Genomic DNA, 25,965 nt, shown 5'->3' with positions numbered 1-25,965 from the left:
GAATATAAATATATCGTGAATAACCATCAGTAAATGTAAGAAAATAACAACTCTCACCTATGGATTCACACTCCATCGGGCCACATACATCTGTATGGATTAACTGTAAAACATCTGCAGATTTACTTTTACTATTCTTAAAAGGCAGCCTTGCTTGTTTTCCTTTTATGCATGTCTCACAAGGATCCTTGAATACATTATAATTCTGTATTCCCTTTACCATATCCCTTATGAAAGACATGCCCTTTCTATTTAGGTGTCCAAGTCTGCTCTGCCATTAAAAAAAAAAAAAAAAAAAAACCTTCCGTTGAGTGTAATGAATGACTTAACATTTCTGTGTTTACTGTCATAGGTATCCGGTATCCAACTTAAAAATAATCCTTTCGTTACTTGCTGTAGTTATAACTTCACTGTTTTCGTTGATTACTCTTGCTCCGTGCATGTCCAAAGTGACTGTATTTTCGTTCTTGACAATATCCACTGCAGACAGTAGGTTAGTCGCAACATTTATTACATAAGAAACATCAAGTGCTGTTACAATATCGGGTTCACCATTTACACTCACAAGTAGTTCTAGTTTCCCAGCCAAATGACATTGGAGCTTGCTGCCATCAACAGTAGATATTCCTGTATGAGTCTTATCTTTAATATCATAAAGAAGACATTTGTCTTTAACAATTTGCACAGATGCACCTGAGTCTAAAATCCATTCCAGTTGACAATTACCCACATCTCCAAAAGAATAAAAACAAGTGTGTGCCTTACCTTTATTATTGGTCCCTCTCTCTGGGCTATCAGCAACATACCTCTTGCTGTGTGTCTGACCTTTGGTTTACTTTTTCTCTGTGCTGAGATGCAATACGCCCCTTCTTCTGACATCTGTAACACTTCACTGATTTCCTCATTTTGTTTTTTTAATAAAGAGCAGATGCACTTTCCTTCTCCAATACATGACATCTTGAAGTACTCTTGACATCCTGTAGTATTTTCCCTTTAACTCTGTTGCCCTTTTGGGCAGTCCTGCCGACAGTAGTGCCGCTATCCATTTGTCAGCAATCTCAAACCCGATGTTTCTCAGTCAGTTCGACGTGGCTATTATTTTATTGACATATTCGTCTACGCTCTTGCATTTGTCGAGCTGAGTGGTAATTAACTTGCGTAATAATCCTATTTTCCTTGTAAGACCTACATCCTGAAATGCTGTTCGTAATTTGTCTGACTTCCTTTGCTGTCACAGCTTTATCAATGTGAACATAATTCACTGAGTCATCCAGTAATATCAACTTTGATTTTGCTTTCATATTTGTACTTGAATAATTCTGGTCTGTGGTTTCCATTGTCCCGTACACTTCACTCCATAGCTTGTCCAAACGTAAATACGCTTCTACTGCAAATTTCCATGTTGCATAGTTTTTGCAACCTCTAAGTTGTTCTGCACTCATTTTTACAGTAACTTTGGTCTTTCTTAACATAAAGAATAATACAAAAGAGTTGCATTCGCCTTGTAAGGATAACTCTTACTTCACGCACATGCACTTCTTGTAACTATTCCAAATGCATCGTGGGCCCATAATCTATATTAGAGTCAACACAGTTGAATAAGTAACAGTGAGTGAAAGACATTTAGTACCAGTAACTGTCTTTGCACTTCCGGGTAAAATACATTGAATACAACAACCATGGAACATTGTATTACCCACATAAAACTCGAAATGTACAATAGCACCAGAGACGTCTATTATATTTTACGTGATGCACTTTGCCAGCGTCTCAGACGAAATTTATTGTTCATACGATTCCAGCAGTCTTCCTACTTAATTATTGTACACTGCTAGATGTTAAGAAAGATAAACTGTAACAAATTGTTAGGTCATGTGATTTTTTTCATTACTGTATTTGTCATTTGATTGCACTCCACTGCTCGAAAAATAACACATGCAGAGAAGGGAAGTCAGACTGACCCAGTTCTGGTTTATATGCCAGAGTCTGGTCTGATCCCTCAGAGGGAATACCTTGGGATCTGCATCATCTGAGATCTGAGTCATGACACCCCACAGCTGTGAACAGAGAGAGGAGGAGGGCGGGGGGGGGGGGGGGGGGTAGAATAAAATAGGTGGTATGTGGTCCAGAGCTGCCGACGTGTGGGAAGGTTGCAGAATGATGTCCATGACCATTATTGTGAAAAGTGTGGGCAATGGGAGTGCTCAATGGGAGTTGCGTGTTTCATGAGGATTCACAGGGGTGGAGAAACGAGCAGTTGCTGACCAACATTGAGAGGCAAAACTAATGTCAGTTCTGCTGCAGAAATTTGTGAGCGGGCTACATGATATGTCATAGACCCATGGTGGGCAGAAACCATCCCACAGATACAGGTTGCATGGCATCCACCCCTGTGGGCCACACAAGGGTGACAATCTGGGAAGGAGAAGTCTTGATGATGACATGCCTCGGTACAAGGTGCAAAATGTCTAAGAGGATGCAGTAATTGGTGGCCATCGAACTGTTCTGGCAGGCTGTGGCTTTTAGTCTAGATGGCTGTGGACATTGCTATAAGAGCACTGTGTGTTGGATGTCTTTTCCTTCCAGGTCGTGGCCTTGAAAAAATCTTCCTCTTATTCAAGTCTGTCAGCAGAGAGATTAAAACCCAAGTCCGTCACTGGCAGTTGCCTGTAAGAATACTTGCGGAAGTAGCATTTTCAGTGTTTTACTGTTTCATGAATTGAAAATCCAAAAGTGTGAAGAAGATCTATCCTGAAAACATTGTTGACAAGGGGGGGGGGGGGGGGTCCATAAGAAAAAATTACTGGGTAAGTGGCTTTGTCATAAGTAAGTAAAACTGTAAATTTTCCTAGCAAGGCTCAATAACTCCAAAGGTTTATCTCATCTATCTCCAAGTGTGGTGCTCCTAAACTTAAATAAGTTGATTGGTTTAGCAAGGCCACAGCTACAGTAGTGTCCAGAAATAATTTTCTGAAGTGCTTGCCTATGAATGCATCTAAGGTCTTTCTCTTGGTTTGCATCCTGAAAAGGCGGCTCTTCATGTATTTATCACATACTGGGCAAACTTCCATAGGTTGGGGTGTATTTGCATTACAACTGCTGAAATATATCTCTTGCAAGTGTCCTTTTTTGTCACATGCGTGGCATGTTACATGCCGATGGGGGACAGACATGCTGCATGTGTGGTGAATGGAAACTATGTTTATAGCCAACCAATAATGCTGCTGTTGATGCACAAACATTGGAAATTGCAAGTTCTGCTTAATTCCCGTAAGTCAGCAGCCCCTTTCAGATATGAATATTTGGGGACTTTTGTCAGTGCCAAATTCTAACATGCGTATAATAATATGTGTCTTCGTGTTCTTGCAGGTGAAGAAAGGATCTACGCAAGTTCTGCCATATTCTTTAATGACTAATTTTTATATTAGATGGTAAAGTTTGGGGTTTCCTAACAAGAATATGGCCTTTTGTCTTTCCAAGTTGGCAATTTGACAAGCCAAAAAATATAATTGCAGTAATTACCATTAAGCATCCCACTCTCCACATTGTCAAGTGGTAGAAGGACTGTAAATATGCATGGAGTAGGAGATGTTCCTGCTACGTTCTCTAACTCTTGTGCTGTCTACAATATAGCTGTCATTAGCTCCTTACAATCATGTGTTGCTTGCATTTGGAGTTACTGTAAATATTCCATAGTTGAAAACCCACATACTTGATTAATTATGAAATTTTTCAAAGTCCGATTGGTTCACATCATAGGTCCCAAGTTGTTGCCAATTTTGTAAGGAGGTTATGTACACAAACACACACACACACACACACACACACACACACACACACACACACACACACACACACAATGCCCCTGATCAATACTACAACTAGTCCTTCAGAAGCAATATAATAGCACTTGCAGTGTGCACCCCACTGCGTGCAACATAACACACAGAGAAATAAGAGTGAGATTGCTTTGAGCTGACTTGTATGCTCGAGTCTGGCAGGATATCAGCAGATGATGTGTCTGGATCAGTGCCATCTGAATACTAACACCACAGTGATGGGTAGTAATGTTACCCCTACTACTCACTTTCCGTGGTAATGTCAGGTGGCACCACTACAGGATTAAAATAAAAGGTTTATGGTAATTTTGGAAAGTATTCAGAGGATGAATAGCAGTAGCTTGAGCTACAATTGCTGAGAAAAAGAACAGTTGTAAGTGAATTAGAAGGCACTGATTTCTTATTTGCCAGTGCACTTCAACATTGGATTAATATTTCAAGTACAATTAATTACACTGTCTGTTATGAGTTACAACAGTTCATTTCCTGACCCAGTGTTTGGATTACTGTGATTTGATAAAACAAAAATAAAATATTCCAACAATATTATGAAAATTGCTACTTACCATGTAGCAGAGATGCTGAGTCACAGATAGGCACAACAAAAAGACTGTCACAAATAAAGCTTTCGGCCATTAAGGCCTTTGTCAACAATAGACGACACACACAAGCAAACACAACTGCAGTCTCAGGCAACTGAAACCACACTGCCAGTATTGTTACATTCCGTCCTGAATTTTCCATTGCTTGAAATTAAATATTCCATTATCTGTTTAACAAAAATGAAGAGACTATTTCTTCTCACTCCCTGGTAGTTCTGTTCATTAGAAATGTACTTTGATCTCCAGTCTTGTTTACCTAATGCCTTTCCCAATCTGACATACTTTTACGTCAGTTGTCACTTTTGAAATAAATATAGGAATTTTAATTTAGTATTTTTCTCCCCATTTTGCTAGGCTAAAAAACCAGTGTGGCAAAAGCAACAGAAGAAGGGTAAAAAAACAAATAAGAAGAGCTCCAGGGGCCAAAAAACTTCATCCAGAAGTACACCTGCCAAGAAGATTGATGAAAAGCCTCAGGCTCCATCCGAGGTAATCTTAAAAATATTTTCAAGTTTTTACAGATAATTATCAATAGTCCATAAGATATTGGCCAAAAAGGAATTATTTAAATATATGAAAATAAATGTTTCAGAAAAGTGGCAAGAGTTGTAACATAAATAAATTATTGAAGCAAGTAATGTTTGAGCTAATGAAGGCACCACACTAAGTTACTACCTTTAAAGTACTTTATGCATTATAAAACGAATATGTAAATGTTTTAAATGGCTGTTGTGGGTTGATTGAATTTTTCCATCATTATATCAATTGTACTTGGTTTTTATTATATATTTACCAGTGAAAATAATTAAAATGAGTTTGCCTTTATTTGTTTGTTAATTATACTCTTTATTATATTAGTACATTGATCACCCACAACATGATGATCATAATGGCAGCAAAACTGAAGACAAAACAGATAAGCCTGAAATACTGTATTTGGAATTCCAAAACTGTTTCATTGCAAAATGCCAGACATTGACATAAGTGACCACAGAATAGGAAAGCAACAAAAACTGCTCAACAGGTGAAAGGCAGTTGGACCAGATGAAATACCTGGAGGTTTTGCAGAGATTATGCAAAAGAACTCGCTCCACATCTAGCAGAAGTGTATCGTGGGTCACTTGAGCAATGAAGGGTATCTAATAATTGGAAAATTTGCAGATCACTCCTATTTTCTTTTTTTAAATTTCATCAGACAAATGTGAGTAATTACAGGCCTATACCGCTGATGTCAGTCTGTTGTAGAATTATTTAACATCATTTTGAAAATTGAAAATGTTCTCTGTAAAAATCCACCTGGATTCTGGAAACAGAGCTCTTGTGAAACTTGGCTCATTCTGTTCAATTCTGAGATCCAAAGTGCCTTAGACAGAGGTGCTCAGGGTGTGATGTCACATTCCTGGATTTCCAAAGGGCTTTAGAGTGCAACAGGCAGTTTCCATATTTCTAGATTTCCAAAAAGCATTTGACAAGATGTCACACTGAAGCCTGTTAAGAAAGGTATGAGCATATATAATAGGTTCCCATATATGAGAGTGGCTTTGAAGACTTTTTAAGTAATAGAATCCAGTACATTGTACTTGGCAGCAAGTATTTGTTAGAGACAAGGGTATCATCATGAGTGCCCCAAGGAAGTATGATACCTCCACTATTATTTTCTTTCATACATAAATGATATAGCTGACGGGGAGGGGGGGGGGGGGGGGGCAGCAATCTGCAGCTGCTCACTCGTGCTGTGGTATTGGGGAGGTGTCATGGTTTCGTTACTGTAGGAGGACACAAGATGTCCTACACAAAACTTGTAGTTGATGTGGTGAATGGCAGCTAGTTCTAAATATAGAAAAATGCAACTTAATGCAGGTGACTGGAGGGGGGAGGGGGGTAATGTTCGAATACAGCGTTAGTAGTGTGCTGCTTGACACAGTCACGTCGTTTAAGTATCTGGGCATAACATTGCAAAGCAATATGGAATGAGATGAACATGTAAGGATTATAGTAGGGAAGACAAAGGGTCAACTTCAGTTTATTGAGAATTTTAGGAAAGTGTGGTTCATGTGTAAAAGCAGACTACATATAGGATAATAGTGCAACCTATTCGTGAGTACTGTTTGTTTGTTTGGGATCCACACCAGTTTGGATTAAAGGAAGAGGTAAAGGTGTAGTGCAACAATGAAAACAATCAGTTTTTGACAATACCATGTACTAACCAAGTGGCGGCAGAACACATACAATTTAAAAAAGTTGTTGTTATGCAAGCTTTTGGAGCCAGTGGCTCCTTTTCCAGCAGAAGGGTTGAAGAGGAAGGAAGAGGGTGAAGCAAAAGGACTGGCGAGATGTAGGAAAAGGGCTAGATTTCAGAAAAGTCACCCTAAACTGCTGGTGAGGGGAGACTTACTGGATGGGATGAGAAAAAAAACGATTAGTTTTTGGGGACTGCACCGGACAAGATTTGAAAACCTCGAGAGCTTAAAGGTGGAAGACAGGCTAATACGCAAAATGAGATTACTCCTAAAATATTGTGAACAAGTTAATAATAGTGAAAAGCTAAGACACCAACCATTTCATAGTTTGTCTAAAATCCGTGCCTGTCCGACTCGCACCACACACCTTGCTAGTCATCAATGATACCCTCGCCCTCGATACCAACATCCCCCACATACATGGTCTGTCTGGAGCTTATCATTTCCTCAGTCAGCGCCCACCTGATTCCAGACCTATGAAATTCTTCCTGCTCACCTTAATCATTACAAACTACTACTTCACCTTTGAGAGGCAGACATACAGAGAGATTAGGGGTACGGCCATGGAAACCAGGATGGCTCCTTCCTATGCCAACCTTTTCATGGGTAGCTTGGAGGGGGCTTTCCTGGGATCCATACGTCTTCAGCCTTTAGTTTGGTTTGGGTACATTATCGACGTTTTTGCCATATGGAATTATGGTGAGGCTGAACAGTTAAAATTCCTGGAATCACTGATTACTTTCTCCCAATTAAATTTCTTATAGTCCTATTGTGCATCCCATCCCACTTTCCTTGCTCACTGAAGGCCAGCTACACACTTTTGTCCACGTTACCCTATTAACAAAGAAAAGTGCTTCCATTTTGACAGTTTGCGTCCTTTCCATGTCAGATGTACGCTCCCATAAAACCTTAGCATTCGGGGGAAACATATTTGTTCGGATGCTGACTCTTTTTGGCAGTACGCCACCATTCTCACCTTAGCCTTCACTGAATGTAATTACCTTACCAGCAGGGGCCATCACATCCAATCCTGGTATTGCTGATCCCTCCAAAAAACAAATTCGGAGCACACCACTTGTCACTCAGTATTATCCTGGTTTGGAATGTATTAATCAGCTACTTCTAGAAGGTCATGCCTTCCTAAAATCGTGTCCTGAAATGAGCTCCATTTTGCCCACCTCATCTAGAATAACTTTTCGTTGCCTTTCAAATCCCCGCAATGTCCTTGTCAGACCCTATGTTCTTTCTGCACCCATATCCCTACCCTATGGTTCCTACCCCTGTGACCAACCCTGCTGTGAGACTTGCCCTGTGCACCCTCCTACCACCATCAATATCAGTCCTGTAACTGGAGAAACGTATACTATCAAAGGGAGAGCCATCTGTGAAATAACACATCATTTACCAGCTGATATATAAACACTGTTCGGCCTTTTGCATCGGCATGACTGTCACTAAATTATCAGCCAGGATGAATGGGCATAGGCAGAGGGTGGATACTGGCAACCCACAATATCTTGTCGCAGAGCATGCTCTACAACATGACAGTCATGACCTCGGTGCCTCTTTCACCACATGTGCTATATGGATTCTTCCCTTGGACATCAGTTTCTTAGAATTCCGCAGGTAGGAAGTAGCCCTACATGTCCTTGGTTCTCGCTAACTGCTGGACCTAAATTTACGTTAATTACTTCCATCTCACCATTTCTTCACAATAACTACTCCTTTCTGCACTCCTTTATAGTTTTCTACATATTTCGTTTTCTGACCCATCTCGTTTTTGATATCCCCCTCCTACTTCTTTTACATACAATGCACTGAGCTTTTCACTCTTATTAACTTGTGCATGATGTTTTAGCAGTAACCTCTGTCTTGTGTATTACCCTGTCTTCTGCCTTTAAGCCCTCAGGTTTTTAAATCTCATCCGTTGTAGTCCCCAACGATCAGTCTTCCCATCTCATCTCGTCCAGTAAATCTCCCCTCACCCACAGTTCTTGGTGACTTTTCTGAAGTTTACCTCTTTTCCTAGATCTCTCCAGTCCTGTTCCTTCACCCCTCTTCTTTTCCCTTCAACCCTTCTGCCGGAAGATGGAGTCACTGGCTCCAATGGCTTGCATAATTAGAACCCTTTTTTTTTTTTTTTTTTTTTTTACGTGTGTGTTCACGTGCCGCTTGGTGAGTAGATCTTATATATATATATACAATTATGAGACATAAAGTGGGGCAGAAAAGGAACTAGAAGTGTGTGTAGTATTGAGTTTCCACTCAGTGCCTTGTAATAAGTTATCTCGTAGCCATTGATGAGCTGTGTTACAGGAGGTTAGGTTTATTTAAAAGTGATTTTCTTCCTGGATTCATTTTTCTTTTACCGAAAGCTCCCTCCCCCTCTCTCTCTCTCTCTCTCTCTCTCTCTCTCTCTCTCTGTGTGTGTGTGTGTGTGTGTGTGTGTGTGTGTGTGTTTTGCCACATCACACAAATAAATATGCCCAACAAAATTACATCATGCATGACATTTATATTTTTACTTTTTTGCTGCCAGCTATACTCGCAACATAATTTGCAGACAGTATCCACGTATGCTGCTGACTGTACCTACACAAATATATCATTGCATGTCACATAGTTCAAAAGATATGACATCGTAAACACCTAGTTGCATGAAAAAAATGTCATATCCTGCCTGAAGTTTTAATACATTTATTCTTTACTAATACCTACAGCCAAGTCAACTTACGGAAATCCCTGACACCTGGCAGTGCTTGTGACACTTTTCAACTGCGAAGCGCAGGCGGCTGCAGGTGAAAACTATTGAAGCCTATAGAGCTATGAAGAGACGTTGGCATAGAGATCTTTACAAAATTGCATTGCACGCACACAAAGCAGCTGCACTAAGCATATAGAAACTGTCTGGGATACCGCACATACATTTGTTCATTATGTAAACCTCTTTATGTGACTCTTATGATTGCAAAGGCATTTTCATGAATACCTGGAAATAAAGATTTTTCACTGTTACTCTACAGATACAGTTCATTTTTTATTTTCATTTCTAATTGAAAGTTGGCAAAATGAAAACCTGGGCAGTGTCGGGTTTGCAAATCACTAGTAAATAATAAAACTGTTTTACTCTGGAGACAAGCAAAATAGGACCTGTATTGCCAATTTCTCATCTTTGTTAACATCTGTTTTATATAAACATACTCTATAATGCTTATATGGTCACTCATAGTAGACAGAAAGGAATACAGGCTACATTGTGTGTTACGTGTTTTGTATGTTCACATTCACCTTCTCGCCACACCTCACAATTTCACATGCTGTATAAAGGTCATTGGTTGTTGTCTTTCATACACTTTGTATTTATTTTCAACATTGTCTTACAGTTCTGTACTAAAAAATAGAAAAGGGCTAACTGAAAATTCATTTTCTCAGCAGCTGAAAAAAGTAAACTTTTGTTTGACAGAGAAGAACTTTTGTGATTTGTGAAATGAGAGGACATTAGGAACTTATTTCTTTTGATGACAAAACACAACATGATAGTATCCAGTGTCATCACTATAACAGAAGTATAAATAATACAGAAGATGAAACTTGGCTGTATTTTGTATTATGCCAAACCAAGGCTGGTGTGGGAAGTAGTAGTAGTAGTAGTAGTAGTAGTAGTAGTAGTTGTTGTTGTTGTTGTTGTTGTTGTGTCCCCTTCTGGCCACCCATGGTTGTAAATTTGTAAGTTTTATACAGAAGTCAAGGCCTGTTAGCAAACATCATGTGTCTTGTTGAATTCATTACTAAATTGGCACTTGCTTTGGTGAACAAAGGTTGAATCAAATTCTACCCAAATTAGATCACCTGTAAACAGACTCAGAAGAAGACATTTCCCTAAATTGGTTCAGGCTACAAAAATGTCAAAATTGTCTTGGAGCAGAAATAAAGCTTGCACAGGCAAGATCTGGAAAAGTGGCAAGAAAAGATACCAGGTACTATTGTGAAGAATGCGATGTAGGACCTTGTTTTTCAAAATGCATAAAAAATTTTGTTGTTGAGAGAAATGTAACTAAGTAATTTTCAATTTTTTTAACTAAGTTTTTATACAGTTTTTTTATTTTAGTACCAACAACTTCAAACCCTATCTCCATTTATGAAACAAAAGACAAAAACATTTTTCAGTTTTTGTGAGAACAACACATTTTCATTTCAGTCTTAAGAAATCATCACTGATGTAAGTCTGTCTGTTCATGGTATTATATAAAGTAGAGACCCCTCTTGCAAGTGCTGTAAACCGACTTAGGTCCTATACAGTAGAACCTGATACACAACATTTAGAAAAACTGTGAAACAACACAGTTGAATGAAATCCTAGCTGCCCAGTCCTCAGAGTGTTAGTATGTAGTTTTATGGCAATCCATATCTTTAATCTTTTATTATCAGTTTTTAATTTGGCACACTCTTCAAAAACCATACATTGAGTGCATGCTGTACATATTTAAAAACATTATGTGAATAGTTCTTATGTGAGCAAGCCAAGATAATTATCATGGTGCCCCAAGGTGGATATTGTCTGAGACTGATCAACATTCAGCCAGTTGGCCAAAGTCAGAGGGAGGCTTAACTTAGCTGGCAGAGGGCCTTGTGTTACATAGTGAGCATCAGAGGATAGTGTTCAGAATAATTAATTCAGAATATACAATTGGCTCCTTAGTTCATCATAAAAGTTTTAAATTTCAGGGAGTGGCTGCCATAAATGCAATAGTATTATTTTACACATGTGGAGATTGTTTGTCAGTAGGTAATAATGACTACCTCTGCTGAAAAATGTGTGTGTCAGAGGCAGAGAAAAAGGGGGGGACGGGGGGGATCAGGATGTAATTTTTTTTTCTTTTTTTTTTAATAGGAAACTAAGACTTACGCATTGGTAGACATTTTGTCATTATGTACACTTTTGGCATTGTGTAGTGATAAATTTCTTTGTGTTTCCTTTATTGAAAATAATCTTCACAGGCAATATTTTATTTATATATGTTATACAGTTGCAAATTCACTATACTTGGGGATAATGCACTAATTAGCGTCTGGAAGTGAATGTTTGACTGTTTGAAATTTCTGTTAACATTGTTATGTGAGAACAAGTATGATTTAGAATTTTTGTAAGCATCGTCATTGCCAACATCAAACTTGGCAGAGGTGTATGGTGTTTCTTCCTCCTCCAATTGACATTCTTTTCTGGAGAAACTACAGCTGCCCATGGAGGTTTGTCATTGTAACATACTGAAAACATTCGCAGTGTATAAAAGATTGTTTTATGAGTAATGAAGTATTTTTTTTATTGGTTAATGTTCTTTTTGCTGCAGTCTCATGAGGTACCAACAAAGAAGGTTGCTACAGAGTCAGGAGATGAAAGTGATATGTCAGATGATGATGTGGAGCGGTCTGATGATGAAGAGAATGAACATAGTCAAGGAGACAAGAAGGTATGGTAAATGAAGAACTCCTGAATAGTGTAGAAAGAAACTTCAACACTTTCTGTTCATGATCAATATTTATTTTTATAATTGTAAATGTTTCAATTTCTTGTATTTTCTAAGTTCCATAAAAATATGAGTTAAAAACCGGAAACAGTGACCTACTTTTAGTTGTATATTTGACAAATGTTCAGTTGAAAACTGCTTCAATTAAATTAGATTAACTTTCATTCCAATTGATCTGTAGTGAGGTGGTCCTCCAGGATGTAGAACATGTCAGAAAAACAATAATCCAGGACAAATATTTACAACTAAAACAAATAAGCGTATGTACCTTCCACAGGTAGCCTTTTTTTTTAATGAACACTATATCAAAGGATCATTTTACAACACTCATTTACTAAGATCACATTAATGCACTGAATTTAAAATTTAAAAAAAAATGTTTTATTTATTTATAAGGTAATAAAACTGCATTATTTATTTACAGTGAACACATTACTGCACAGAAATGCTGCAGAAGTTAATTGTTCTTACACACACACACACACACACACACACACACACACACACACATACAAATCAGTTGGTTCTACTGAAATCAGTTGGTTCTGCTGAGAAATTCGTCAATGGAATAGGAGGAGATTTTGTTGATATTTCTAATTAATGGAAAATCTCATATAAAGATGTGAAACAATTACTAACAAAGAGATAGAGGGGCTGGCCAGTACTTACCTCAGCTCAGTACAGCCGATAGAAACACAAAAAACAACCGAAAATTTAAGTTCCTAGCTTTCGGAATAAATGTTCCTTCATCGGGGAGGAGAGAGGGGAAAGAAAGGGAAGAAGGGAAAGTGGATTTAGTTACTCACAACCCAGGTTATGAAGCAACAGGGAAAGGAAAACAGGGAAGGTAGCAAGGATGGAGGCATGGTTGTCAGAGGGAAGCCAAAGATATTCTACTATATATATAATATCTTTGGCTTCCCTCTGACAACCATGCCTCCATCCTTGCTATCTTCCCTGTTTTCCTTTCCCTGTTGCTTCATAACCTGGGTTGTGAGTAACTAAATCCACTTTCCCTTCTTCCCTTTCTTTCCCCTCTCTCCTCCCCGATGAAGGAACATTTATTCCGAAAGCTAGGAACTTAAATTTTCGGTTGTTTTTTGTGTTTCTATCGGCTGTACTGAGCTGAGGTAAGTACTGGCCAGCCCCTCTATCTCTTTGTTTGTTGATTTTTCATCATACCCACTAGATGTTTTTGATTTTAAAGATTTTATGATGGACATTACTTCTGCTGCAGCAGTGAGGATCAAATTCATATTATGGAAATTCCTTGAAATGTCTGGTCTGAGTTATCCCATGGCAGCATCTACAGAACCTGACAACCCCATCTTTTCAGTAACAGTTATAAAATGTTTGTTAAAAAGTTGTGCAACACTATACACTTCTTTCACCAATATATCATTTACTCTTAATGCTATTTGCCCCTCTTCACACCTGATTCTACTGGTCTCCTCCTTCACTATATCCCGTATTGTCTTTAATTTGTTATCTGATATGACACTCTTTTTCCTTGTAATATATTTGCTCTGATATTCATATTACAGTCTTTAATATTTTGAAGTATTTTTTGTAATGTGCTATAGCATCAACATCAGAACTTTTTCGGATTGACAGATACATTTTTTTTTTACAAGATACCTATATTACTTGAGTAAGCCATGGCTTCTTTGTAGGCTTTGCTCTAACCTCGGTTAGTTTTGGGGGAAAACATTGTTCAAATAAGGTAAGCACTTTATTAGCAAAAGTGTATTTTTCATTCATGCCATGAGCACTGTAAACTTCACTCCAGTGAATGTCTCTGAGGGGTGTCCTAAAAAAATCACTTTTTGGCTCATTGATTACCCTCTTGAGTTCAGATTTTATATCTTGTTCAGTATTAACATTTAACAGAAGGAACTGCATTTCATGGTCTGAGAGGCCATTGACTATTGGCTTTGTGATATAATTTTGTTCATTGAACTTTGCTATAAAGATATCATCAATGGCTGTTTGTGAGCAATTGGCTACCCTAGCTGGGAACTTTACATTGGGAATTAAGTTTAATGATAGTGTTACTAACTCAAATAAGTTCTTATAGGTAGAATTTTTAAGGAAATCTACATTGACGTCACTAGCAACCACCATTTCTTTGTTTTGGTATTTAAATGGGGCAGTACAGCTTCAGTGTAGTTTATGAACAGATTAAAGTTACCTGCAGGTACTTGATATGAACTTAATATTATGAAGAATTTTGTTATGAAATTCTACTTCTGTTGCGCGTACTTCCATATGCTGTTCTAGGCAAAATTTATGAATGTCTATGTTCTTAAATTTATGACAGTTACTGATGAATGTGGCAACTCTTTCTTTCTCCGTTTCTGCTCTACAAAAGTTAGATGATAACCCAAATCTTGTAACACTTTTAAAAGTTCTATACCAGTGGTCACATGATGTTCAGAGAGGCAGATTATGTCAGGTGGGTTTGAGGACTCTAATTCATCTCTACAGATAATTAATTCATTAATTTCATTTCTCAATCTTCGAATCTTTTAATGCAATAAAGATAGTTGACATTTCACAATGACTGAGTTTAAACCTAAAGGTTTGTCTCAATCCTAACCTCTCTTAAAACTTAGTTTCTTTCTGTCCTCCCTACCCTAAAAAGGGGTCTTTTCTGATAATTTTGGAAGACTTTTAACTGAAACTAGCTACTTACACTTCTAAAGGGGTCATGCAAAGGCTTCATTACTGTTTAACCATTAGGAGTATGTGGCAGAGGGTCATAGCTCAAGGACATCTTGACATACAAACTGGTTTCTATTGGCCTCATTCCTCCAGTCCTGACTGAGATGGAGAAAATCCTTAATACCAAGTTCCTCACCCGGACTCACTACTTTCTCCATAGAATTCCTTACCCCTTATGAGCATGCATCCCAGCTTCTACCTACTTCCCAAAATACACAAAAGCGAGTATCTTGCACATCCCGTAGGAGCTGGCTTCAAAGGCCCCCACCGAACGTATCTCAGCCCTGCTACTTCCAGCTCTTCATATAGTCTCCCAATATACAGAAAAGACACCGTCGTCTCAAACAGTTCCCACTTCTTTCCCTCCCGGAACCATCCTTGTCACTATTAGTCCAACTTTGCTGTACAGAAACATCAAACATACACCCAGTCCCTTAGCCTGGGAGATATCTCACTACCAGCAGCCACATGAAAGTCTCCCTAAATCCTCATGTATTGTCGCCCTGTTGAACCTCACCTTTGAGGGCCAGACCTACAAACAAATCTTGGAGTGGGGGGTGGGGTGGGGGGCTACTAAGGGAACCAGGATGGTTCCATCTTATGCCAACATTTATGTGGGCAACATGCAAGAAGCATTCCTCAAGACTCAACAACTTGGCCTCTGGATTGATACAGATTTATCGACAATATCGCTGTGGTTTGGACTAATGATGAAGAATATGCTTCAAGTAATAGCTTACCTCTCTTTCCCAACTGAAATTCACTTGGTACTTATCCAAATAAAAGTAAACTCCCTTGTATTGACCACCTCCACCTTACTGAAGCCCACATCCAATACCTGTCCTGTGATAACTGTCGCATCTTCCATGTTAGATACACCACAAGAAACACATCTGTTCTAGTACAGAATCTATCAGCACCTTTGCCAGCAATAAGCTTTCATCTTTAACAACTACTGCACAGACTTTATTCTCAAATAAATCTCCTGTGCAATGTCTTCCTCTCACTGCCCCACTAATACAGCTGCCACTGCCAAAAAACTCAGCAGCATTCCCTTGTCCCAGTACCACCCAGGCTGTGAATACCTCAATACAGTACTCTGTCAGACATATGTCTTTCTCATGTCAAGCCCTCACCCTAGAATGAGGTAACATCTTCCTGATATCCTCCACACACCACCACAGTGGCCTTCTGTCACTTTCCATCTCTTGGGTGTCCTTGTGAAATTGTATGACATCCCCAAACCATATTCCTTACCTTGAGGTTTTCATTTAGCCTCACTGAGGTGGTTTCCTCTCGCTACTTCAGAAATCCACTTTCAGTTCTTTCTGTATTTCTTGTGCCCAGTACTCTCATAGAAACAGTTCTTGCACTCGTGCACATCTGCATACATTTCCATGACACCATGTCCTCATTTGGCAGTGTATCTCATTGTATGACTAATAACAGAAGTAGTCTGTTTCCTTTGCCTCCATGAATTAGGCAAACTATTGTATGAGGGGCATTCAGTAAGTAATGACACACTTTAAAAAAAAGGGAATGTTGGATTTTTTTGCAGCTGCCATGAATTTGCTTTTATAGAGAATTCCAGTGCACCATGTTATTCCCCACTCTCTTAGCTACAAAACCCTAATTTTCAATATAATCTCCATTCAGTGCAGTGGCCTTAGGTCATCTTACTGGGAGGGTCTGTATGCCCATGTGGTACCACTCTGCTGATCGATGCCAGAGCCAACGTATTGCTGCATCAATAACCTCCTCATCATCCAGGTACCACTTTCCACAGAGTGCATCCTTCATTGGACTAAACAGATGGAAGTCAGAAGGTGCGAAATCCAGGCTGTGGGAAGAAAAGTCCAATGAAATTTGGTGGACTGTTCTCAGCTGTGCAGATTTGTGAGAGACCTTGTGTTGTCATGGAGAACGAGAAGGTTGTTTGCATTTTTGCACAGGGGAATCACAGCTGTATGCTACCAGCCATCACATGTGTGGGTTGGACATATTTGCATGTCCTTCTTGCGATGATGACAGATGGCAAATCCAATGACTCACCATGCTTTTCTTCACTGCTAGGTCTCTGTAGTCATGCTGCAATACCTCTGAATATCTGTGATACTCAGGTTTTCCGCCAAAAGAAACTCAATGACAGATCTCTGCTTGGAACACATTTCTGTTACTAACATCATTTTTTAAAAAAATTCTTATGTTATAAAACCAAATTGACCTTTAAAATCCTTGAAAATCGACATCCATTGATTCCATTGCTCTATCATATACATTTTAAATGGTTTCTTTATCGAGACATCAAGAGGTTGTAATTGTAAAGTAAGTCCTTTTGGAATAACAGCAAGCTGTGTATTTCCCTGTCACAATTTCTTTGCCACAGAATTTTTTTCAAATGACTACTAAACTGATCTAGCACAAGAAGAAAACTCTTCTTCAGTGAAACATCTTTCCTTCTTTCGCACAGTCTGTTAATCCATAATTTCATACCAGTCTCATCCATCCAGCCCTTGTTATGTACGTGGACCCACCACCTGGCAGTATTTCAGAAGGTTTTGGCATTGTTTTGTATTTGAAAATGATGATTGGATTAAATTTAGTACCATCTGCACAACATGTAAGGACAACAGTGTAGTGCATTTTTTTTTTACATCCACTTGTTTTCATAGCTACAGTTTTAGCAGCTTTCTTGCAGCAGTTCTGTTATTCAGCACATCAAATGTCAGAAGTTTCATCCACATTCGCTGTTTGGCCTAGTTCCACTATGCTTTTCTTTTGCTATTGGATATTATCTTTTCACAAAATCCAAAGAAATTCTGGTTGTATGTTAAGGCTGTTAGTGGCACCAAAGTTAGTTTTCAGTCCCTACCGAATGTGAGGCAGGAACTGAAATTGAGGGTAGCAAAGCAAAAACGGAAATGCTTAATTTCATTTTCAAATGTTCCTTTACAAAGGAAAACCCAGGAGAATTGCCCCAATTTAATCCTCGTACCACTGAAAAGATGACTGAAATAAGTATGAGTGTCAGTAGTGTTGAGAAACAGCCAAAATGGTTAAAATTGAAAAACGCTCCATGGTCTGATGGGTCCCTGTCAAATTCTATACTGAATTTGTGGCTGAGTTAGCCACTCTTCTCACTATAATATGTAGTAGATCTCTCGAACAAAAAACAGTGTCCATTACTTGGAAAAAGCCACAGGTCACAACCCGTACAAGAAGGGTTGTATAAGTGATCCACAAAACTACTGTCCAATATCCTTGACATTGATTTGTTGTAGAATCTAAGAACATATTCTGGACTCAAACATAATGCGGTATCTTGAACAGAATGACCTCCTCAATGCCAACCAGCATGGATTTCAAAAACATTGATCATGTGAAACCAAACTCGCCCTTTGCTCACATGACACACTAAAGCTTTAGATCGAGGCAGTCAGGTAGGTGCAATGTTTCTCCATTTCCAAAAAGCATTTGACTTAGTACTGCACCTATTCTTTTTGTCAAAAGTATGATCATATGGGGTGTTAAGCGAAATTTGTAACTGGATTGAGGACTTTTGGTAGGAAGGACACAGCATGTTATCTTGGATGGAGAGTCACCATCAGATGTAGAAGTAACTTCAGGTGTGCCCCAGGGGAATGTGTGTGGACCCTTGCTGTTCGTGTTTTATGTTAATGACCTTGCAGACATTAGTGAAATTGGACTTTTTACAGATGATATGATTATCTATAATGAAGTACCATCTGAGAGAAGCTGCATAAATATTCAGTCAAATCTTGGTAAGATTTCAACATGGTGCAGAGATGGCAACTTGCTCTAAGTGTTCAAAAGTGTAAAATTCTGCACTTCACAAAATGAAGAAAATAGTATCCTATGACTTTAATATCAGTGGGATACTGTTGAAATCAGCCAATTCATACAAATAGCTGGGTGTAACACTCTGCAGGGATATGAAATGGAATGATCACACAGGTTCAGTCGTGGGTAAAGCAGTTTGTAGACTTTTGTTTATTGGTATAATACTGGGGAAGTGCAATAGGTCTACAAAAGAGATTGCTCACAAATCAATCGTGCAACCCATCCTAGAACATTGCTCAAGTGTGTGGGACCCATACCAAATAGGATAAACCGGGGATATTGAACACATACAGAGAAGGGCAGCATGAATGGTCATAGGTTTGTTTAATCCGTTGCAGAGTGTCACAGAGATCTCAAGGTATTGAAAAGCAGATTCTTGAAGACAGACAAAAAACTACACCAAGAAAGTCTATTAACAAAGTTTCAAGAACCAGCAAGGGATATACTACAACCCCCTACATATCGCTCACACTGGGATCGTGAGGATAAAATTAGAGTAATTACTACATGCACATAGGAATTCAAACAATTATTCTTCCCACGTTCCATATGTGATTGAAGCAAGAATAAACCCATAACTGGTACAATGGAATGTACCCTGTGCTGCACACCTCAAGGTGGCTTGCAGAGTACAGGTGCACAGGTAGATGTAGAAGATGGCAATGGGAAGATAAAATTTCCTCTTCTTTCTCTTAAGGATGTTTGTGAGATATTTTGATTTTGGTTCGCATGCCAAGTCCATGATGCTTCATAAACCTGGAGCACCAACCAACTTCACCCTTAAAGTCTGTTAAGTTCCATTGTAATGCTAGCTTGCGTGTGTGTATTTGAATCATTTTTGTATTAATTCCAGTGACATTTTGACAGTGTCCTTGAATCCATTTCAGTACAACATCTTCTAGTTTTGGGCATTTTTCATTCAGCAGTCCTCTATTTGCACAATCAGTCTTCTTCTCCTTCACATTTTTGTTCCCCCCCTCCTCCTTTGTCAGTCACAAATGCCAATAAATCTTTGTCCATCAAACTCTTTATGCGCTATTTTGTGTTTTCCCCCTGTTTAGGAAAGTAGATGGTCCTATTCTTGTAGCAAAGATGTATCCTTGCAGAAAAGCTATAAATATAAGAATTCAGTGCAGTGGAATTATCAGTGTTCTATAAGCTCTGAGACCAGGAACTGAAACTGTATCCAGTATGTCAACCAGAGACCTCGCCGTAAATGCTTCTCCAATGAGAAGTGCCATAAAGTTGGCCATATTGGCTCCCAATGCTTTGGTTTCTGCGCAGCTTTCTGTCCATAAGTCTAGCTGTCAGTAACGTAAAAAAGCACACACAGAATTACCCAATAAAAATGTACTATCCTACATTTTCTTAATTTCTATAGGTATGCAGTGAATAGCTTGAAGATCGAATGGAGTTAGGACTAAAACCCAGTGTCACGCTGCAACATATCACAATTGCTCTCTCTCTCTCTCTCTCTCTCTCTCTCTCTCTCTGTGTGTGTGTGTGTGTGTGTGTGTGTGTGTGTGTGTGTGTGTGTGTGAGAGAGAGAGAGAGAGAGAGAGAGAGAGAGAGAGAGAGAGAGAGAGAGAGAGAGAGAGGAGGGGGGGGCAGTGTTTCCAGAAAATAGTATTGAAAATTTGAACAGTCCATTTCCTCACTTCTTCATTGCCTCAGTCTTTTTGCTGCATCATTTCATACATGACTGGAAATCCTTTCTTTCTGCCATCTCATAGGCTCTATATCTTTTCTTCTCAATATACACAAACCTTCAGTTGTAAGCTGAATATCCTCCATTCTTCCTGAATTTTAAACAAAATTTTCATTTTCCTTAACAAAGTTTCATTCTAGTGGCTTCTGCTTAACTTCCTGTATCAAAAATACATTAATTTTTGTGTACACTAATGCAGATTCCAACACTGCCAGCACACACATTTATTAAACGTATATTTGCAGCAAAATGTACTGTCCGGCTTATTGCTCATATTGCCTCTTAATTGTATCTTCCTACATCTTGAGTCTCATTGACAAAATGCTTCATTTTGTGACAATAAAGTCTCACAGAATATCTCATTGTTTCCTTTCTTTCTTTCTTTCTTGTCACCCACCTCATCACATTATTGTAGCTATACTTTTTTCTCTTTAAATATTTTTACAAGGGGAAGTCAAACTAAAATTAGACAGATCAGAAAAGTAAACTGTTTATTATTTCTAAGATAGTCCCTATAACTGTTAATACGTTTATCCCTTGTGAGACAAGACAGTCAGTGCCTTCATGGAAAAAAGGTTTGCAGTTCCTACAGAACCAGGACAGTGGCCAGGCGTGCACCTTATTGCCGAAAGCAAATTGACGGCCATGAATTACTTTCCTCAGGACTCCAAAAATATGTAAATCACAGGGGCAGATGTTGGAACTTTGTGGAGCATGTGTAAGGGCTTCCTAGCAAATCTTTTGCAATGTAGTCGAAACGGCAAGCACACCAAAAAAGTCGTGATGACCTTTTTCTTTGTCTGCAAGGGCCCCACTGCTCATTGACTTTTAGGAACACGGTGCCACAACTAATTCACAGTGTTACTTCGACACTTTGCAAAAATTGAAGCATGCTATCAGCAGCAAATTCCAAGCAATGTTGATGGAGAGCATCGTTCTGTTGCAGGATAATGATTGCTTGCATGTTGCCAAAAGTGTTTCAACTACACTGCAGATGTTTCGCTTCATAATCCGTACATATTCTCCTTACAGTCCTCATCTTTCCCATGTAATTTCCATATTTTTTGAGCCCTGGAAAAAAAAAGAAAATCATGCCCATTGATTTGCTTCGGATGTATCGGTGCATGCCTGGTTACAGTACTTCTGTAGGCAACTGAAATGATTTTCCTTGAAGGTATTGACCAGCTTGTCTCACAGTTAAATAAATGCATTAATAGTTATGGTGATTACTTTTGAAATAATAAACAGTTTGCTTACTTACTTTACACGCGCAAGTCAAAAGTTTCCAATCCTCTATAGAAACTGGCCGGATCATAGTTGAGTAGCCAATTTGAAACAATACGAACTCCTGCAATGACACTATGCTATTCTGTGACAGAATATGCATGTTTTGTTTGGGTATAATCAGCATGTGCCAAATGAGAGGACATAGCTCTCAATGACTCCTGCAGAATCGTAACAGGCTGCTTGAAAACCGCTCAAGTTGTATGACTTTACCACCTTGTAGTAAAAGTACCACCTCCTATTCAGAGAGAAATACCTGTGAATAAGGAAAGGAAGACAGTGGAGTCGGAAAGTACCCACCCTCTGTAAGAGTGCAAACTTCACCCACAGCAATTGAATTCAAGGAGGAATTTCTGTAGAACATGGCACTTAGAGTAACTGCTAAAAAGTTAGGTTACAACTATGGAGGTCTACAGCCTACCTTCCCTCCGACTTCATCAAGGAACAGAAAATGCATTGGAAGTGGCTATGTTTTGGGAAAAAAGTGATATAGTCATAACTGTGTATAATTTATATATGTTTCTGAGTCAAGAAATAATAACTTAACTGCCCCTTGTACACCAACAGCTGAAAATATGGTGGTTGTGTGATGCTGCATGTTCTTTGTTGGGTGCATAAAGTCCAGTCTTTTTTCACATGATTTTGTATTTGCAATGTATCTATACTCTACATGCTTTTACAAGAGTGTGTCATCTTAACTGTTGTAAACTTTACATCTTAACTCTTTGTACAAGCCTTCATCTGCCTTTTTTTTATTTCTACCCAATTCTAACGGTTGTGTGTGTGTCCCTTTTTTATTTGTCAATATTTTTATTCTTTAGTAAGTGTAATTGATTGGTAGCTTTCTCGTGGATCATCATGGTGAAAGTGCCAGTAATTTTAGTAATTGTTTCTGTTCAAAGAAAATTATGCCATTACTGCAGCAAATATTCCCACATTTTATCCACTTTGTTTGCGTATTGTCGGCAACCACTTTGTTTTGTCATTGAGTTTAGGTTTTGCGCATGCCACATAAAATTGTGTTTTTGTGGGGTCTGGCTTTTCTCTGTACTACACAACACTTGTAATACATGACAATCTGCAAATGCACATTAACAGCAAATACACGTTATATTCTTGTTAAGAAAGTAAGGTTTCTTTGTTTCATAATATTTACCACTGACAACACACTTAAATGCCCTTTTTACTCTTGGCTTTAGGCTTGAAATCTCACAACAGCAGGACACCACCAGAAATTGGAACATGTGACAAACACTTGCTGCAACCTGTTATGTATAGTTCAGTACATCACAACATAGAACAGTTCTGTGTTTAGGAGCTATCCACAATATTGTCAGTGACAAAAATAATTGCAATAATAAGGCAAGTAAATAACTTTGTAATGAGACATGGGAAACAAGCTATTTTTTATAGCAAAATAACCTAGTAAACAACCAAACTCTGTCTCTAAATATGTGCCAATAGAATTCAAACTTGCCTTTTAGTCCGTTGTTCAACAATTTTTGCTGCTGTTGTGACGTACCTTCCGAGAGTACCACTAAACTATTTTTTCAGAACCTAGGTTACTGTTATTATTCAGTAACACTTACTAAACAGAGGAACATAAAACAATGTTTCACCTTTCATCACAATACTGTTCACCTTCACTTATGGCATTCAAATCAATGTTTCTTATATTGAATCTCTTCTTTTTGCAGGGTTCTTCTGTGGAAGATGATGACACTGAGTGGGAGAAATTCCAGGCTCGATTGCATAAACGAGAAAAAGTTTTGGAGGGTAGAAGTAAGCAGTCTCATAGTGTGCACTGCCCATTTTTCCCAGAGGTGAGTTCATTTGAAATTAAGGCTGCAGAATAATTTTTAATGTGATAAATAAATGTTTAAGATGTAAGTCTGCAGAAACAGCATCTGCATAGTAATTTTATTTTCTATGTAAAGCGCTAATTGCACGACATGCATTACAGGTTGTTTGACCTAAAACTGACTGAATGAAAAATAAAAAATATAAATCAAAAACTAATTTTAGTTTTTATAATTAAATGTGTCCTTTGAGACTCCCGTCTCGTTATTATCTCACGATAATGATCAAATATGATCGAAGCAGACTAAATCAATTAAAATTTGTGCCTAGGTAGTTCGTGCAGCTATGTCTGCCATAGTGCCTCGGTGGTGTAGTGGTAGCATATCTGCCTATTAAGCAAGAAGAACCGGGTTCGAGTCCCGGCCGCGGCACAAATTTTAATTGATTTAGTCTGCTTCGATCATATTTGATCATTATCGTGAGATAATAACGAGACGGGAGTCTCAAAGGACACATTTAATTATAAGATCTGAGAAGATCACCATATGGTACAGCAGATGTCCCGCTACGTCCAACGCTGGGTAGCTCGCCAATACCGGCGAGCCCTGGCAATAGTGACGGTATTAAGGGAAAATGAATTAAAGTTTGTGTTGGGGAGGGAACTCGACCTAGGTAGTTCGTGCAGCTATGTCTGCCATAGTGCCTCGGTGGTGTAGTGGTAGCATATCTGCCTAGTAAGCAAGAAGACCCGGGTTCGAGTCCCGGCCGCGGCACAAATTTTAATTGATTTAGTCTGCTTCGATCATATTTAATCATTATCATAATTTTAGTTTATTTGTTCTGTTTGTTTGTTATGTAAACATTTTCACTTCAAAACTAGAATGGCAAAAAACAAATGCCCTGCAACTGCAAAAAGGATTTTAGTGCATTAAAAGAAATGTGATAGGAAGTGGGAGGTCTCAGATAATAGTTGTAACACTGTAAATGTGAATTCATTGCTGCAGGAGGGATGCAGTGACACATGCATGTACTATCAAGAGGCTGCATGTGCTACAGTGCTGTGTTATCGGCAGAGTGTGCCTAATATCACTGTCCAAGCCTGCCTTGACCCCCAGTCTATTTAAAGTTAACCAAGTTATGCTTAGACCCAATTCTCCATGTGTATTGCTACAGCTCTTTGTGTTCGTAATTGGCTCCTGCTGAATGTTACTTAAATATTCCATGGAATAAAGTTGTGTTCAGTCTGCTGATCATGTTGTGCTTGTAAGTAATTGCAACATGGTTGGCAATGAGTGTGACCCTGTTGTCTGCACAAAGTTCTACTCTGGTTGGTCCTCCTTTCATTCACACAATGACTGGTGGTGTTACAGAGGACATTTTACATTGATTGGCTGAACAGTAATAAACATTTGTTGCAGCATTGCACCACCAATCACAGGCACTGGACAATCAAGCTCAAGCACTTCAACCATTTGCTTCTGTTTTGTCTAGTCAGCATGCTCCTCAGTCTGTGCCACCTACTGTTTTGCCCTCCACAGCCAATGTGGTTTATCTACCTCCCTTTTCTTCGTACAGTGAGTCCATTGAGGAATGCAATGCATACAAGAAAAGTCTGTGACAACAATTTAAAGCGTTTGGCATTACTGATGCTATTTGGTATTGATATTGCCAAGAATGTATCAAGTCCTATGTCACTTTGCAGGATCCATTCTCTTTAACATTTGACCAAATGTGTGAACTTCTTTCAAAATACTACAGTAAGTGCACACATGTTATTTCATCCTGGGTTGGGTTTTACTGCTGTGGGAGGCAACCACACCAATCCAATCGAGCAAGGGTGGCTGAACTCCATGGGTTAAGTAGTTGTTGTCATTTTGCGTCCAATGTGTCTAAAGTGCCGTATGCTGATCAGATGGTGAGAGATGCTGTCATTTGTTACCAAATTGAGTTATGGTGTGAGGTATCAGCAATCCAACTCTCTCCTCCACACCAATATTCAGATAGTTAGCAGGCGGAAGATATAGCTGCGGCAGTCCACACACATTCACAGCATCACGGTGGCCAGCCTCACTCACAGCAGGAGCCGCATGAACAAAGTAAACAGGCTAGTAGACAACAGTGTTTGCATGTGCTGTGCTTATTGTTCCATTAACTATGAGTACACAGCCTGCCCAAAATGCTGATCCGTCTGTCATAATTGCAACAAAAAGGGTCACATTGCTTCTATTTATTTGTAATACAAAACTTCAGCAGATATGGATGTAAACATTGTATCGGTCAGTGACGTTGCGCTAAACAAGCTTTTCATTGAAGTTATGGTTTGTTGTAAAGTTCTAGACATGCAGGTAGATACAGGAGCTGCAGTAAACTTGTTAAACTCAG

General features: G+C 38.8%; 1 protein-coding gene and 2 non-coding genes across 3 annotated transcripts in view; all 3 read left to right on the top strand.

Moving 5' to 3' along the window:
• Window positions 1-25,965, top strand: part of LOC126284533 (translocation protein SEC63 homolog) — a 150,823-nt gene that overhangs the window by 112,680 nt on the left and 12,178 nt on the right. Inside the window, 3 exon segments of the mRNA XM_049983531.1 lie at window positions 4,809-4,930; window positions 12,030-12,149; window positions 23,481-23,606. Coding sequence (XP_049839488.1) covers window positions 4,809-4,930; window positions 12,030-12,149; window positions 23,481-23,606 — 368 coding nt within the window.
• Window positions 23,943-24,014, top strand: Trnan-auu (transfer RNA asparagine (anticodon AUU)). The gene has a single exon. It is a non-coding gene; the product is annotated as a tRNA-Asn (tRNA).
• Window positions 24,285-24,356, top strand: Trnat-agu (transfer RNA threonine (anticodon AGU)). The gene has a single exon. It is a non-coding gene; the product is annotated as a tRNA-Thr (tRNA).

This window comes from Schistocerca gregaria, chromosome 8 (assembly GCF_023897955.1).
Source record: "Schistocerca gregaria isolate iqSchGreg1 chromosome 8, iqSchGreg1.2, whole genome shotgun sequence".
Classification (NCBI taxonomy): Eukaryota; Metazoa; Arthropoda; class Insecta; order Orthoptera; family Acrididae; genus Schistocerca; species Schistocerca gregaria.
Note: the sequence above shows the minus strand (reverse complement) of the source record. Positions and strands in the feature narration are given on the sequence as shown.